General features: G+C 39.0%; 1 protein-coding gene across 12 annotated transcripts in view; it reads right to left on the bottom strand.

Moving 5' to 3' along the window:
- The window catches only part of LOC113891609 (phosphatidylcholine translocator ABCB4-like), a 104,232-nt gene that overhangs the window by 2,077 nt on the left and 83,732 nt on the right, over positions 1-18,423 (bottom strand). For 8 of the 12 annotated variants that reach the window (XR_003510807.1, XR_003510809.1, XR_003510811.1 and 5 more), the window contains 5 exons: positions 11,497-11,564; positions 9,326-9,450; positions 8,537-8,710; positions 1,817-1,897; positions 1,308-1,478 (listed from right to left, as the gene is read on the bottom strand). Coding sequence is in view for 2 of the 12 variants with exons in the window: in XM_027539878.1 (XP_027395679.1) it covers positions 1,366-1,478; positions 1,817-1,897; positions 8,537-8,710; positions 9,326-9,450; positions 11,497-11,564 (561 nt within the window). In the remaining 10 variants the exon portion in view is untranslated. Of the gene's footprint in view, positions 1-53; positions 1,479-1,816; positions 1,898-8,536; positions 8,711-9,325; positions 9,451-11,496; positions 11,565-18,423 lie in introns of those variants that run through there. The other 4 variants (XM_027539878.1, XM_027539884.1, XM_027539880.1 and 1 more) reach the window with 4 other exon arrangements.

Genomic DNA, 18,423 nt, shown 5'->3' with positions numbered 1-18,423 from the left:
ATATGTTGAAAACTTAAGGTAAATCAACACAGGATAAAATAAACACAAAAAGCTTAAATACAAACCCTATATAGTTTATTTCAGGTGAAACATTAAATAGTTTTCTACTATATTAGAAAATACATTAATTCCTACCAACACTAGAGATTTGTCACTTAAATATACATTACTCCATTTTAGGGAAAAAATGTTTCACATTTTCATAAAATACAGATAGACTGCAATAAAGTGCTTTTTCTTAAGAGTATACAGATCCTGAGAAAAACAAAAATATTTAAAAATATTGTTTGTCTTGAAATCATATTCTTTTTCATTCTTACATTCATAAACTAAACTTCTTAGGCATTAGCCTCCAGTGACCAAAAGCTCTTCTTCAAGGAAACTGCCTTGGTAGTTCTTGATCTAGCACACTTGTGTGAGATGTGTAAAGTCAAGGGACATCTTGAACATACTCTGTCTCAGTGATGTTAGAACAAGCGAACAGACGTGACCTAGAGAACTTCACAAACGGTAATACCTGATGGCAAGACAGCTGAAACCAGAGGCCTTTCTTGTGCTGAAACAGCCTTCTCACTGCCTGAATGCAATGTGCTTTTCCACTGCACACCCAAGTTTGAAGTGAACATTGAATACGGTCAGTGAACGCTCTCTCTCACAGAAACAGTAGATAATACGGGGTCTTTAGACATCAAAAATAGCAGCATCAATATCACACAAGTTATATTTTTGGTTCATGAATGTAAGATAGCCATACCTCGGATCAGAGAAATCTTAATACACATGAGGCCTTAAAATAGTAACAGGGCGGGGTAGCAGGGGAAACACCCAAATACATATGAATTAAAGAAAATAACTGATAGGCAATATTTGGTAAATGATGTGAATAATAATATTTAAAGACTGCTTTCCGTTATCTACTTTGTTGAAACACTTAAGTATCTACGTCCATGATTTAAACGTGTATAAAAGACTTGGGAATTCTTTTAGACTCTGTACATCATTCAGCACACAACTGCAAAAATGTTTGACGACTCTGACACTCCCAACAGGATGAAGTTACACAGAAATCTGTACCAAACTCTGAGATTATTGCTTTCAGTGTAGAATAATTTTTCTCTTCTTTACAAGAATGCTCAATGGTTATGACTTCTGGAATATCTTTTTCTAATTCTCAAAAATTAGGATAAAAATTTGAAATTAGAATGATTAAATGCAAAGTAGAGATTTACTATTTGTTTAAATTATAGATAAGAATGATAGAAAACCACTGTAAGATAATAGCAAAAAAAAGTGAAAAAAGCTCTTGCCTAAGAGTCTCCTCTTATTATTTGGTCATGGCTGTTATTTCAGGTTGAAACAGCATGTCTAGTATCGCTGTCTTTGAGCATTTTGTTTCTGGAAAACAGACTTCCCAAATTCATATGTACTGATCATAACAGCACAAGCAGGAGCAATTTTAATTAAACGAGGAATCAGTCCTAAAAAGGGAAGAGAAAAGTTCAGACCAAATTTTACCATACATTTTAAAATGTAATTTATTTGGTTTCATTCTGACAGTTATCAAATTAAGTGAGGTAACATATAAAACACTGTCCCATAACTGGTGTCAAAGAACAAGCCAACTGTTCACTCCTCACTTTGATTCCAAATTACTTCAAAAGCAACTGGTATTTAAAATTTTTAAACTTACAGCAAAGATATTTAGGAGGAAATAGTAAATGAGGAATATTTTCAAAAATTTTCTGCTGAAAGGCAATTAATTTAAAAGGAAAAGTAAACATTTTAGTCAACAGTTTGGTAAAGGAAATATTTTTACCTGTAAATAATCCAGAAAATCCATTCTTAGCAACAATGTTCTTCATTATAGTCCAGGTTGACATTTGCAAAGGCATAGAAACTAAATGTTAAAGAAACGATGCTATTATAAATTACCACTTAATTTCTAATATAGATAAATACACATAAAAGAGTGTTTATGGGCTTTGGGATATATCATTTCAGTATAATAAGAACAGATCTGTTTACATAAAGAACTATTTTAAATCTTATTTTTAATAGTTGGATTCATTAAAAAAGAAATTTTGAAGGCACTTTTAAGGTATATAGGACCACATGCAATCAAGGAGGAATATACAGAAAGCCTCTCCTGAACTGATGTTTAAGCTTGGTGATGTGTGTCCTTTATACTTTTTTCTGTATTTTAAAGATCTTTCATAATGGAAAAATTTTAAAGATGTACAGGAATTTTCATGGGGTTCCCCAAGTGAAGCCATGATAACCATTTTTCATTGTACTTTTAGTGCATACATTAAAAAAACTTTTTTCCCCAAAGAGAAGCTTTAAGGAAAAATAGCTTATTCTCCCTAGGGAGGCTCCACCTTACTCGACTCTTTCTGAATAGATGTGCTAGCCTTGAAATAAATCCGTCCTGTCTCCTCTGAAGGGAAGTTTTCCTGTAACTAACAGTAACATCTCACTTATTTGCAACTGCTCAAGTGTCTGGAACACAGTAAAGAAACAGATTTATACATCTTTTGAAAACAGCAAAAATAGATGTTACTCAGATTCAAACATAAACCTCATGAATGTGCTGTACATACACAAAGTTCACTGACCTTCGTTGTACACAGTGATTCTAAGCAGCTGGCTTACCCCCAGACTACAGACGCTAAAGGTGAAAAAAAATCTGCTAAAAGGTGGGCATCCTACCACTGTGACAGCTGAGGATTTCAGTCTTCCCAGACCAGTGCGTGCTAGGCAGACACTCCTAATGGTCTCACTGGCTTCTGAGAGCTGCGCTATGAAACTACAGTGATCAGTGTGTACAGTGAGGACTACTCTGAGTCATTAGGGTTAAAGTACATTTCAGTACGTATGCCTAGGGAAAAAGGGAAAATTAGGGAAAGGCATCATTCAGTAACAGCTCTGTAGAATCTGCAACTTAATGAAGAGGGGCTCATTATCTCAAAATGTCTTCTATATAATATCAGATTCTCTATGAAGATAAATGAGGCCTTGTCATTTAAGAAGCTAAACTATCTGTATAAATAGTGTAAGTATAACTACAGTAATTACAGCAACCAAACAGAAAGGATACATTTTTAAACCAAGAACAAAGTATTTATGACTGAAATTTAACTCTCTAAAAACAGTCAGTGACAAAAGCTTTATACTACAAGTTGACAACTTATACTCCTTGTTTAAATGTTTTCAACTTTAGAAACAACTAGTAAAGAAAGGAGGCTAAGTAGCTGGGTATTTCTAATCTTACGGAGCTCAAGTTTCAAACTGGTCTCTATTTTAATAGTAGGGTGAGATGAATGTAAAAGACGACGAACAAGAAGACTTCTCAACTGGAGGGAAGCAGAGCCCTGCCTAAAGATCCAACGTCCCAGAGCTCTTTCTACAGGGGAAAAACAACTCCATACACTGTAAGGAAACACTGTGGTTATTAATATTTCAAGCACAGACAACAATAAACACTCCTCTACTGACCATCCAAATGATCAAATCCTAACAATTTTATGTTTCAGAAACAAAGCCCTATTTCCAGTGGGCTTGCTACACTTTCTGTAATAATAACAGAATGAATCTAGTAGAAGCAACTAATAGTACTTTTTTATAAATACGGACCATTGTTAAATTCTTTATTGTGGTTTTTCAGTATTGCTTCTGTTTTATGTTTTGGTGTTTTGGCCAGGAGGCATGTGGGATCTTAGCTCCCCAACCAGGGATCAAACCTGCACCTTCTGCATTAAAGGGGAAGGCCCCAGGACAGTTTTGTTCTAGAAGAAATTACAGGTTATAAAGAAGTAGATGGGATAACAGGCAGGGGGAAAAAAAACACATCAGAAGGGAAGCTAAAAAATAGAAAAGAAAAAAGAATATGTATATGCATACTAATATAGTCTTTAAAATTTCTTAAATTTTTTGTTTAGGTTTAGAAGTTTTTCTGGGTACTCCATTCTAACAATACATTAGTTTGAGTTAAGTAGAGAGGAAGGCAACCAAGGGGCAGGGGGAATCTTGTCTTCCGTACCTTAGATATTCCTAACTATCTAGAAAGAAAATATTTTTCATGGCACCTTAGACATGTTTTAAATTAATTAAACTTACTTTTCTGGCTTTCATATATCCAAAGTTGGGTCTGCTTTTGTGTTTTTACCACATCAAATGGCAAAGTTACAACAGCCGCAAACTAACAATAAAATTGATTAAATTTTCCCAAAGTATTTTATACTCTAATTAGTATATTACTTAATAAAATCATAACTGAAACATAAAGTAAAACCAGAGATGTTTAAAGAGAAGCTCCTATTGAAGAGAACAGATAAAGTCTTATGTATTCCTCCCAAAGTTCAGGACTAAGAGAACAGTCCCCCTATATTCCTGAGGTCACACTACACTAGCTGGCAGTCAGAATTCCAACCAGACCTCTGACTGCAAAACCAGTATTCACAATTTCTGATGCTCCTGTGTGTTCCATTATTCCTTTACTACAGATGAAGGTATAATGTGTATTTTAAAGCAGAAATTAAAGTACCTAGTAATTAGCATTTAAAATTTTCCAAATGTTTTTAAAATTGTTAAAAAAAAATTAAAGGAAATGGACATTTGAACTTTTAGTGCTACATATGTTTTCTTTATGGGTTTCAAATGTAGTTCACAAATCATTTTTAAAAACACATTTCATGCAAATCAAAACCACAATGAGGTACCATCTCATGCCAGTCAGAATGGCTGCTACCAAAAAGTCTACAAACAATAAATGCTGGAGAGGGTGCAGAGAAAAGGGAACCATCTTACACTGTTGATGGGAATGCAAAGTAGTACAGCCACTATGGAGAACAGTGTGGAGATTCCTTAAAAAACTGGAAATAAAACTGCCATACGACCCAGCAATCCCATTGCTGGGCATACACACTGGGGAAACGAACTTAAAAATGAAATAGTTATAATTAACACATTATTGTCTACATAGAAAAAAGGCAGACAAATTAGAATTTATAAGTTTTAGAAGAAGCTGAATATAAGCTAACAGACAAAAATCAACTCATATTGCAACATCCACAAACACCTGGAAAACATTTTTAAACAGATTTTTTTTTGTTTTTGTTTTTGTTTTCAAAATAAAGCAAGTTATTTAATGATACAGAGGTAAGTAATGTGAGAATCAGCAGAGTTGAAAGTACCTGAACCTTTGGGTACCTCTGAGGGGGGTTGAAAACAGTGTTGTCTCTTTTTAGAATTAATGTTTTTTTACACTCAGATTTTTTTAAATAGGCACTTAAAGCTGCAGATTCTTGTGCATACCCAGCAACAGACTTAAAAAGTGTTCACAGCATTGCGTACTTGGTTCAGTTCAGTTCAGTTCAGTTCAACTGAACTCTTTGCGACCCCATGAATCGAAGCACGCCAGGCCTCCCTGTCCATCACCAACTCCCGGAGTTCACTCAGACTCAACGCCCATTGAGTTAGTGATGCCATCCAGCCATCTCATCCTCTGTCATCCCCTTCTCCTCCTGCCCCCAATCCCTCCCAGCATCAGGGTCTTTTCCAATGAGTCAACTCTTCACATGAAGTGACCAAAGTACTGGAATTTCAGCTTTAGCATCAGTCCTTCCAAAGAAATCCCAGGGCTGATCCCCTTTAGAATGGACTGGTTGGATCTCCTTGCAGTCCAAGGGACTCTCAAGAGTCTTCTCCAACACCACAGTTCAAAAGCATCAATTCTTCGGTGCTCAGCTTTCTTCACAGTCCAGCTCTCGCATCCATACATGACCACTGGAAAAACCATAGCCTTGACTAGATGGACCTTTGTTGACAAAGTAATGTCTCTGCTTTTGAATATGCTATCTAGGTTGGTCATAACTTTCCTTCCAAGGAGTAAGCGTCTTTTAATTTCATGGCTGCAATCACCATCTGCAGTGATTTTGGAGCCCCCCCAAAAATAAAGTCTGACACTGTTTCCACTGTTTCCCCATCTATCTCCCATGAAGTGATGGGACCAGATGCCATGATCTTCGTTTTTGAATGTTGAGCTTTAAGCCAACTTTTTCACTCTCCACTTTCAGTTTCATCAAGAGGCTTTTTAGTTCCTCTTCACTTCCTGCCGTAAGGGTGGTTTACTTGTTTATTCATGTATAAATGAGTGGAAACAATAGTTGCACATATAAAATAAAACTTAAGGAATATTTCCAAGTAAAATAAATTTTATACCTCAAAAATAGGCAAAACTGAATACCATTGTTTAGCAATAATACATATGTGGTAAAACTGCTTTTTTTAAATCAAATGATAAAAATTCAGGTAAGAGGTTACCACTAAGGATGTGACAGTGGAGGTGGACATACGTGGTTTCATGATTTTAAAAACTGCAGTGTTCTAATTCATATACAGAGGTGGTGATGTCACAGGTGTTTATTAGTGCACTTGGTAATTTATATCCGAAAGGCAATGCCAAAGAATGCTCAAGCTACCGCACAATTGCACTCATCTCACATGCTAGTAAAGTAATGCTTAAAATTCTCCAAGCCAGGCTTCAGCAATATGTGAACCGTGAACTTCCTGATGTTCAAGAGGGTTTTAGAAAAGGCAGAGGAACCAGAGATCAAATTGCCAACATCCACTGGATCATGGAAAAAGCAAGAGAATTCCAGAAAAACATCTATTTCTGCTTTATTGACTATGCCAAAGCCCTTGACTGTGTGGATCACAATAAACTGTGGAAAATTCTGAAAGAGATGGGAATACCAGACCACCTGATCTGCCTCTTGAGAAATTTGTATGCAGGTCAGGAAGCAACAGTTAGAACTGGACATGGAACAACAGATTGGTTCCAAATAGGAAAAGGAGTACGTCAAGGCTGTATATTGTCACCCTGTTTATTTAACTTATATGCAGAGTACATCATGAGAAACGCTGGACTGGAAGAAACACAAGCTGGAATCAAGATTGCCCGGAGAAATATCAATAACCTCAGATATGCAGATGACACCAACCTTATGGCAGAAAGCGAAGAGGAACTCAAAAGCCTCTTGATGAAAGTGAAAGTGGAGAGTGAAAAAGTTGGCTTAAAGCTCAACATTCAGAAAACGAAGATCATGGCATCTGGTCCCATCACTTCTTGGGAAATAGATGGGGAAACAGTGGAAACAGTGTCAGACTTTATTTTTCGGGGCTCCAAAATCACTGCAGATGGTGACTGCAGCCATGAAATTAAAAGACGCTTACTCCTTGGAAGGAAAGTTATGACCAACCTAGATAGCATATTCAAAAGCAGAGACATTACTTTGCCAACAAAGGTCCGTCTAGTCAAGGCTATAGTTTTTCCAGTGGTCACATATGGATGTGAGAGTTGGACTGTGAAGAAGGCTGAGCGCCGAAGAATTGATGCTTTTGAAGTGTGGTGTTGGAGAAGACTCTTGAGAGTCCCTTGGACTGCAAGGAGATCCAACCAGTCCATTCTAAACGGGATCAGCCCTGGGATTTCTTTGGAAGGAATGATGCTAAAGCTGAAACTCCAGTACTTTGGCCACCTCATGCGAAGAGTTGACTCATTGGAAAAGACCCTGATGCTGGGAGGGATTGGGGGCAGGAGGAGAAGGGGTGACAGAGGATGAGATGGCTGGATGGCATCACTGACTTGATGGACGTGAGTCTGAGTGAACTCCGGGAGTTGGAGATGGACAGGGAGGCCTGGCATGCTGCGATTCATGGGGTCACAAAGAGTTGGACACGACTGAGCGACTGATCTGATCTGATCTGACTTTTTATGTATAAAACATCAAAAAATGAAAAAGTATTGGTCTAGGAATTCATGGTGTTTCTAAAAAGCATAGCTGAACACAAAAGTTGAAGAAAAATACTAATTGAAAGGGAAAGATATAGGACTGTAAACAGGAGTCCAAGCAAAGGATTGAATCAAAGGGAGAAAGAATGTGGAATGTTAATACAACGGTTCTCAATAATTATTTCTTCCAGGTTTTAAATGGAAACATCAGTTTCACAAGAGAAGTAGTACTGAAGTATGCATATTCTATAAGTTGTTAATTTTGTATTTCTTCATGATTTTCTCCTTCTTCATATTTCAATGATTAGCACAATCTTGAATCTGATTTATAATAGTCCCTACAAGACACTTAAGTGCGGGAGATTTTTAATAACTGAAAAAAGTAGGAGTCAATATAATTCACAGGTGGTCTTAAATGTTATGATATTTTGATTTGTAGTACTTTACATATCTTGCTAATTATGACTTCTTTACAATAATTTTAAAGGTAGCTTCATTACCTACATATGAGTACTCACCAATTGATATTTAAAAAGAAAGAAAACAAAGAGAAAAGAAAACCAGGCTTGAAACAGAAACCGTTCATTAAATAAATACTCATCAAGATCTGAGAGAGCCATGCTGAACGAGGTGTGTGTGGTCACCTAAGACAGTAACGTACCTTTAGCCTTAAAGAGTCTAGAATTTCCTTCATTTAAAAGTGGTACATACAAAGCTACTTAAAATGTAGCAGATAAATCCTACCTGAGAATGGTACATCTCTAAGAATGGTAGGAGCCCAGCCCCTCCAGAGGGAAATCCAACCATCTTCAGATACTTTCTTGCTGACAAATCGATGCAGTTCCTCGTAAGAAAACTTCTTAGATTGCATCTTGGTTCTGATCAATTCCAGTGGACTTATTACAGTCACTGCACCAACTGTACAAAACAAGCGAATACAACAAAAGCAAAGCCATGCATTATGAAAACATGCGTGCAGAAATGAGTATTTCATGCATTTTTGTATTTTAAATTTTATTCTGAAATGTCTGCAAACTGTATCTAGTATCTAATGATGGCAACATCCTGGCTCAGATTTTTTCCCTGATAAAGGTATTTCACACACCTTACTCTTTCAAGAGCAGTTCCACAGCCATTATACATCAACCAGGACTATTATAAACCTCACTTCCACTACACAGATAAAAATGTCCTTCTGATTAAACTCTGAATCGCAAAGTGTATACAGAAAATGATGAAAGACTCTGGCATTAATTAGACTCTGTGTTATTATCCTAAAATCTAGAATCTAAGGTCTACAATCTCAAATCTAAAACCTCTGTCCAAGAATTAACAGGATAGGCTGATCCCGTCCCATTCTGATGGCAGTCACCACACAATATGACCGCTAGAGCGTGTTGACATATGAGGACAAACTATGATGGAAAATAAACCATTAGCAATACACTACTTGAAATTCTCTATGAATGTAAACATTTTAAAGCAAGCTTTAAGTAGAAATCAGAATGAAAACATTGTGAATTTATTACTTACGTCTGGCCACGATTCCAGCAACAATTGGTATGCGGCTTTCATTTTCTCCTAATTTAGATCTCAGAAGAGCAGTTAATTGATCATAGCAGGTAAAATAAATAACTGTGGCAGGAACTGCCATCACTCTGTTAGAACAAACGAAAAGATTGGTACAGCACTATCAAAAGGCTGAAACATATTCTTACATTATTATGAAACACAAGACACAGTGCACAGAGCATGTGTGCTCAGTCATATCAGACTCTCTGAGACCCCATGGACTGCAGCCTGCCACGCTCCTCTGTCCATGGGACTTCCCAGGCAAGTACACCAGAGTGGGTTGACACTTCCTTCTCCAGGGGGCCTTCCTGACCCAGGTATCAAACCCACACCTCTTGTGTCTCCCGCACTGGCAGGTGGGTTCTTTACCAACCGCACCACCTGGGAAGTAAAAATGAAGATCCTCCTATTTTACAGAAGCTGAAAACCACAGCAAATCAGCTGTGAGATCAGTTTTTCTTTAAGAATTAGCAGTGTTTAACTTAGACAACAAAAGATGTAAAGTAGGTTTCTGCTCTCCAGAGATTTGTAATGTAGCAGAGAAGGTAAGTTTAGAGCACCCAGTCAGGTCATAAATAAGAAAAGACAAATAAGTCGTCTTGACTTATTCTGTGTCTGGTCTTCATTCCCAACTACATACATTACGGTAACATGAAAATCACTAAAGTAAAACTCGTAAAAATTACTTGTAAAAAAGTACAAGCACAATTATAAAATACTTTTGAACTGTGGACCATGTCTTACCTGCTTATAACTGAAAATAACGTCACCAGAATTATATATACTCAAAGGAAATTCCAATGACATTCTTTCAAATGAAAATATCAAGAGGGAGTCATTAACTAAATACAAAATTGAAGGTACTATCATGTCATAAAGATTTAACCCAACAAGAAACCAGTCTCTGTTTCTGGTCTAACCAACGGACTATCACAGACCACACGTGGGAACGCCTAACACTCGACAGTGAAGCGTGGTGATGAGAACTTAGGAACAGGACTGACTGCTGCTCCTGGATCTATCGCCAACCTTATAACCTTAGGCACTGTTTAGAGTAGGTGCCTCAAAACTAATGTGCTCCGTAACAAGATAAATCAGAAAGAAACGAGGCAGAGAAAGGCAAGGTATTAATTGGAATTTTTACATTCAGCCTTACTAGCTTGCTGCCGTCTATGGGGTCACTCAGAGTGGGACACGACTGAAGCAACTTAGCAGCAGCAGCTTGTCATATGAATGCACGTAATAGCTAGTTAGCACAGAATTTAATTATCTGGAAAAGAAGTATAAATAGCACAATACTTCTCATTATTTTAGTAAAATAAAAACTAAAATGAACACTAATTTCTTAATTTCTGAACATGAAAAAATAAAGTATGTTTGTGCCCCAAATCCAGTGTCTTCAGCAGGGCCTATTTGTCTACTCGACCTTGGGTCATCTTCAAGGAATTTAGCCCTCGAAAAACTCCCTGTAACAAGGCTTTTCTGTATGTCTAGAGCACTAAACCAGCTTGCCTGCATTGATTTGTGCACATGATGTGAGTTTTGGTAAATATCTGCTCTTTCTCGGGGGGCTGGAGTTTCAGTAACCACAGCCAGTCATGAACACAGCATGTTATATCATCAGCCCCCAGTGCAAACCCTAGATTCAGATTCAAGTGCCAGTAAGGCTGAACCCCTGCACTTGCCGCGGCAGCCCGGGGCTGGGAGAGGCAGCTGCGCCCTGCGTGTCACAAGCGGGGTCTCAGGAGGACTCCGCCTGGCCAGGTCCTGTTGTGTCTTTACCCTCACTGATCCTGCTCCATGCCTCTCCCCTCACTGATCCCACTCCAAGCCTCTCCCCTCACTGATCCCGCTCCATGCCTTTTCTCCTCACTGATTCCGCTTCATGCCTTTTCTCCTCACTGATTCCCCTTCATGCCTTTTGCAGTAATAAACCACAGACATTAGTATATATCCTGTGAGTCCTTCTAGCAAATCATCAAATGTGGGGTAGTTGTGAGAGTCACAAAACAATGCTCTAGAAAATAAAAAGTTTTGATATTAAAAATGCATGATGATGTCCCATCATACTGATAAGGCAAAACAAAACCACCACCATCACTAAGTAAGAAAAATACTAAATTTCAACTTACAACATATGAGGAAGGCCACTCCACAGGGATTTAATGCCCTCATTTAGAATGATTTTCAAAAAAGCATCCTAAAATTGTAATAGAAAAAAGTGGTCAAAATATCCAAAAATCTTACAGTGATAATTGGTATTTGATTCTTTTAAGCATTTATTTCTAAAATAAAAGCTTCCCAGATTTATATACACCCATTCTTTAAAAAGGAAAAAAGAATTTTTCTCAACTTCCAGACACAAATGAAGCATTTCTAAATGACAGTTCCTGCTTACAAAATAAACCTACATCACTCAGCTTGGGATGGTTCTACTTAGGGCTGAGAAGTTTTTTGAAGATTATTATAAAAAGGAAGTGGAGGGATGGCAGAAAGTTAGAATAACTCTCCTCTCCCATTATGAGATCTGAGAAAACATTATTTAAACCCAATATTTGAAACCTCGGAGGAAGAACAAAAAGCAAGTAGAAGCTAGAGGGAAGCTTACTGTTAAAAGTCAAAGTCCCATGAATGAGGTTTGCACATTTACAGCTTTTCGCCCGTGGGAGCTGCAAGGAACAGCACATTTACTTGCTTGAGATAGCAAACACCAGAGTTTAGGCTCGTAGACTAATCGGAACGTTAGAAGGGAAATCCCAGGAAGAGAGGCCACAGAGGACATGTTGTTGTTGCCCTTTTAGTCGCTCAGTCACGTCTGACTCTGTGACCCCACGGACTGTTAGCCCTCCAGGCTCCTCTGTCCATGGAATTCTCCAGGCAAGAACACTGGGGTGGCTTGCCATTTTCTTCTCCAGACAAAGGACGTAAGCCCTTGAATTTAGCAACAAAGTCAGCCACAAGATGTGGCTCACAACTCAATTGTGCAGCCCCAGAAGAAAACAACAAAAACAAACCAGACACCCCGTGGATGGCAGACGGGGTGGGAATTTCAGCTGCAGCCCACCACAGTGGTGCCTGAGTATAGTCTGAATCTAGCCAAAGTTAACTGCCTATTAGAACAGAACTGACTCTTGGGAAGAATATAACAGAACCCAGAGTCTTTACAGAGCATTCTTCATAATGATCACTATCCAGTCAAAATTCATGAGACATAAAAAGAAACAAAAGAAAAAGTAGTCATCAGAAACCAGCACTGAGATGATTAAGATGATGCTATCTGCAGATAAGAACTCCAAAACACCTATAATAAACATGTGCAAGGGTTACAAAGATGATGGGTCCATAGTGCATGGACAAATTTGGAATTCAGCAAGGAAATAATTACTACTCAAACTGCCAAGTGAAAATTCTGAACCTGAAATGAAAAATTTCAGTGGGCTTCACAGCAGAAAGGAGACAGCAAGGAGTCACTGAAGACAAATCTAAAATTAAATCGGAAGAAGGAAGAGAAAACGAATGAAGAAAAATGGGAACTTCTCCGTGGTCCAGTGGTTAAGACTCTATGCTTTCACTGCGAGGGTCCAGTTCAATCCCTGGTCAGGGAACTGTGATCCAGCAACCCATGTGGCATGGCCGAATTAAAAAACCCAAAACTTTAGAAAAATGACCAGAGGCTCAGAGACCTGAGGGGAAATATCAAGCAGTACGGCACTGGTTTATGTGGGGTCATAGAGAAAAGGAAAGAAAACAGAATAGGAAATTACCTGATGAAATGATGAACAAAAATCTCCCTAAATTAGTGAAAGATATCAATTGACAGGGTCCCCGCCCCCCCCCCCCCCAAAAAAAAAACCCAAGTGAATAAAAAACAAAAAACAGTAGAGGAAAATGACAAAATACATATCGGGAAAGGATGATTAAATGAAGATCAGCTTCTCAGCAGACACACGAAAGGCCAAAGACAATGTAATGACACATTTAAGGTGCTAAAAAAGAGCAAGCCAGAATTCTGTATGCTGCCAAACACATGTCAAAAATGCTTTATAAAGACACTTGTACAGAACCGAAACTTAGAGATACACTGCCAAAATACCTTCATTAAAGAAATGCTGAAAGAAGTTCTTTAGGATCAAGGGTCATGGTGGCCCAACATAACTCCCATCTTCAGAAAGGCAGGAAGGACAAAAGAGGTGATGAATATATGGTTACAGGTAAAATATGTATTTCTTTTTAACTATTTAAAAGACATAAGACTATTTAAATTGAAAATTCTATGAACCTTGGCATCTGTAAAGAACTAGGATGTGTCATCCGTGAGGCAGCAGCACAAACAAAGAGGAGGGGGTAAGGGTGCCAGGACATGGGGGCCCGAGATCCACTTTACTTGCAAGTCAGCAAGTCGGCCTGCATGGCATCATGAGAGCCCAGGTAGAGATGAAACTCTCTGGGGTGAGACATAAAGCTCATCGTCACAGCAACAGCAGCAGCCAGAGTACCGGCATTCTGATCCCTGTATCCTGAGCCCCAGTTTCCACAGGCGTGTGAAGATAGTGGATGACACCTGAACACACGGTGGATGCGCTACAGGGGAGGAAAACCGACCTCAGGGGACCAAACCATTTACAACGGGGAGTAAGGATGCTTGTATCTTCCAAGGTCATTCACTCTCCAAACAGCCTTGAAAAGATGACCAGGAACAAAGGACAGACAATGCGACGCACATGAGATATGCCCAACATGAAACACTTTTGAACAGTTTGCCTAGAAACGGGAATTGCAGAATCAATATAATGTTACTAAAATTCAAACCAATAACAAGAAAGGGGGAAAAATTAGAAAAATATACAAAAACAGATTAATACTCCAACCATATGAAAAATTATATTAAAGGACTAAACTTTCCGATTAAAAGTCACTACATCAACAGCCATCTGCATCCTATCTGTGGAGTTTCTAGGGCTTCCCAGGTGGCGCTAGCGGTTAAGAATCCACCTGCCAATGCAGGTTCGATCCCTGGGTCCGGAAGATCCCCTGAGTAGGAAATGGCAACCGGCTCCAATATTCTTGCCTGGAGAATCCCATGGACAGAAGAGCCTGGCAGTTCATGGGGTCACAGAGGGTGACAGAACAAGACAGAACTGTATCACCATCTTGGAGTAAAAGAATGGAAAAAGATAGCCTACATAAACACTATTATGAGAAAGCTAAAAGCTGCAAGCTGAAAGTTGGCTATACTACATTCAGATAAAAGACTTCAAGATAATACAGATGTATCAGAAAAACATATCAAGTGAATGTGTATGTTCCTAATAACTGAGGTTCAAAACCCTATGAGGCAGACCAGAGAGAACTAAAAAGGAAAACAGACATATCCTCAATCCTATCTAAAGATTATTATATCCTCTATCAGAGAATAATAGAATAATTTTAAAAACTCTGTAAGACTTCAGCAGATCCAAATAAAACATCAGCCACCTTGACCTAATGGCTTATAGAATGCTATACCCAACAACTGCAGAATATAGACTTTAAAGAGCACAAAATAGTCACCAAGATCATACACAGGGCCATTACACAAGACTCAATACATTAAAAAAATCTGAAAACTTAAGAGTATATTCCTTTGACCAGATTGGAATTAAATTAGAAATCAGGAACAACAAGGTATCTAGGAAAATATCCAATTATTGGAAAATTAATAATCCATGGCAAAAGAAATTACAAAGAAAATCAGAAAATATTTCAACTGATAATGAAAACACATCATCAAAATCTTTGGAACATATCTAATTTAGTACTTTGAAGGAAATTTAAATGTGGAGTTGAGGAAAGAAAGGCTTAAAATCAATAATTCATGTTTCCACCTAAGAAAGTACAATGCAATGACCAAAATAAATCCAAAGAATAATTCTGATTTCTGGTTCTGCATGTAAAGAACTTGAAAGCATCACTTCCATCCTCACAACAAGAAAAAAACCTGAACAAACTGAAAAATCAATTCCTCTTAGGATAATCAGAGAATTGAGGTCACCGGTCAAACTGCTACCTTGAACACTGGTAAGTGAGAGTGAAGTTGCTCAGTCGTGTCTGACTCTTTGCGACCCCATGGACTGTAGCCTACCAGGCTCCTCCATCCATGGGATTTTCCAGGCAAGAGTACTGGAGTGGGTTGCCATCTCGATCTCCAGAGGATATTCCCAACCCAGGGATTGAACCTGGTTGTAGGGTCTCCCACGTTGTAGGCAGACGCTTTACTGTCTGAGCCTGGAGAGACCGTCAAATACAGAGACTCACAGCACAGTAGAGCAGAAGCCCGCAGTTAGAACCAGCACCAACAGGAATGCTATGAGCTACAACTGACCAATGGCTGGAAGCTCAGTGTAGACTAACCGGAGAATCAAAACCTCTGAGGCGCTACTCTGAGAGGGCCTTCACGCTTTCATGACTTTCAGCCCCTGAGCCCTACCAGATCCTCACTGGTAAAATCAAAGAGAAACCCCCTCCTGTTTCCAGCAGGGTAAGGGGAAAAGAAATCACTTTACAAATATGCCCCAAATCTCTATTCTCCTTTTTTTAAAGAAGGAGAAACACTCAAGGGCAACTATCTTACTATCTGAGGAATCTCCAGGAAAAGACAACAGGTAAGACAACAGCTGGGACAGTGGAGGAAATTTCAGTCTCTACAACACAGCTATCCAGAAGTAAACAAAGCCCAGCATCTCGCTGGATAACACTTCACATTCAAGGTCTGTCTTTTAACCCAATACATCATGCCCAGCTTTCAACAAAAAGAATTACAAAGCATACCAAAAGGCAAAAAATGTAGTCTGAAGAAACAAACCAAACATCAAAATCAGACTCAGATATGGCAGAGATTTTAAAATTACCAGCCTGGGGACTTTCAGTAACAATGATGAGTATGTCAAGGGCGCTTAGTAGTATCAGAGGGCTAGTAGTGGAGACAGTGATAAGGCCGCCTCGCCAGAGGCAACGGAAATCACCAGGGCAGTCAGAAATTCCACTCCCACTGCCTTAGTCTGTTAACGCTGCTATAACGAAACACGACAGAGTGGGTAGCTTATGAACAACACTAATTTATTTCTCAGTTCTCAAGGCCGGAAGTCCAAGATCCAGGTCAAATGAGGGCCCTGTTCTGGATTTCACACTTCTCATTGTATCGTCACAAGGCAGAGGGGCAAGGAAGCTCTGCAGTCTCTCTTCTAAGGGCAATAATCTCATTCATGAGGTCTCTGCCCTCGTGACCTAATCAACTCCCAAAGGCTCCAGGTCCTAAAACGACTGCATCAGGCATTAGGATTTCTACAGTGAATTCTGGAGGGAACACACTCAGACCACAGCGTCCCAAAGTGAAAGCCCCGACCCCCACTCCGTGTGTCCATGGAGGCTGAGTGAGGAACACGGACTTCTAGCTCTGCCAGCCCATTAACAAGGTGGCGCCCTCTTCCTGAGCTGACAGTGTCAAAACAGCCAACTGGGATATTTAAATGAGATTCAGAGACTCATAATACCCAAAATTTCCTGGTTCCAATTTAAAAAAAAATCACTTGTCATTTTAAGAAGCAGGAAGAGGAAATTCCCTGGTGGTCCAGTGGTTAGAAACTGGCGCTCTCACTGCCAGGGTGCCAGGTTCGATCCCCGGTTGGGGAACTAAGATGCTGCAAACCACATGGTGCAGCCAATAAAAAATAAACAGGAAGAAAGATGCCAACCTGAATGAACGGAGACAATAAACAGACACCGGCAGTGAGACTGACAGGATTATCTGACAAAGGTTTTACAGCAATCAACATATAAACCACTGACCATCACTTACAAAGATGTCTGAAACAAATGAAACATTAGAACAGCTCAGCAAAGGAATATATACACAAAAACCTATATATCAAAATGGAATTTTACAACTGACACCACGGAAATACAAAGGATCCTAACAGATTAATAACTACCTGCCAGTAAAATGGATGACCAGGAAAAAAATGGAAAAATTCCTAAACCAGAAAGAAATAGAAAATATGAATAAATGAATTACCAGAAATGAAATTAAATCAGTAATTTAACAACTTCCAACAGACAAAAGTCCATGACCAGATGGCTTCACAGGTGAATTCTAACAAATACTCTTCTAACAAATCTTCCTGACCCAGGGATCAAACCCAGGTCTCCTGCATTGCAGGCCGATGCTCTAACCTCTGAGCCACCAGGGAAGCCAACAAATACTCAGAGAAGAGTTAATGCCTATCCTTCTGAAACTATTCCAAAAAACTGTACAGGAAGAAAAACTCATTCCAAACTCATTCTATGAGGCCAGCATCACCCTGATACCAAAAGCAGGCAAAGATGTCACACACAAAAAGAAAATGGCAGGCCAGCATCACTGATATGCAAAAATCCTCAACAAAATCTTAGCAAACCAACTTTAATAATAAGATAAACACTGATCAAAAGGGGTCACACACCAGGATCAAGTGAGATTTATCCCAGGGATGAAAGAACAGTTCAGTATCAATAAATCAATCAATGACACACCATATTAACAGACTGAAGAATAAAACCATATGAGGAGGACTTCCCTGGTGGCTCAGTGGTAAAGAATCTGCCTGCCAATGCAGGAAACACGAGCTTGATCCCTGATCAGGAAGATCCCACATGCCAAGGAGGAACTAAGCCTGTGCTCTAGAGCCCAAGAGCCACCACTACTGAGCCTGTGAGCTCCAACTACTGAAGCCTGTGCCACCCACAGCCTGTGCTCCACAAGAGAAGCCCCGTAAAGAGAAGCCCGTGCACCACTAGCTACAGAGTAGCCACCACTCCCGGCAACTAGACGGAAAAAAAGCCTGCATAGCAACGAAGCCCCAGCACCGCCAAAAAGAAAATAAAGTTTATAAATAAATATATAAAAATAAAATAATTCAGCTAAAAATAAATCCACATGATCATCTCAATAGGTACAGAAAAAGCTTTTGACACAATTCAACATTGTTTCATGATAAAAACCCTCAAAGTGGATATATGGTTACAGAGGGAATATACCTCAACAC

This window comes from Bos indicus x Bos taurus, chromosome 4, assembly GCF_003369695.1.
Source record: "Bos indicus x Bos taurus breed Angus x Brahman F1 hybrid chromosome 4, Bos_hybrid_MaternalHap_v2.0, whole genome shotgun sequence".
Classification (NCBI taxonomy): domain Eukaryota; kingdom Metazoa; phylum Chordata; class Mammalia; order Artiodactyla; family Bovidae; genus Bos; species Bos indicus x Bos taurus.
Note: the sequence above shows the minus strand (reverse complement) of the source record. Positions and strands in the feature narration are given on the sequence as shown.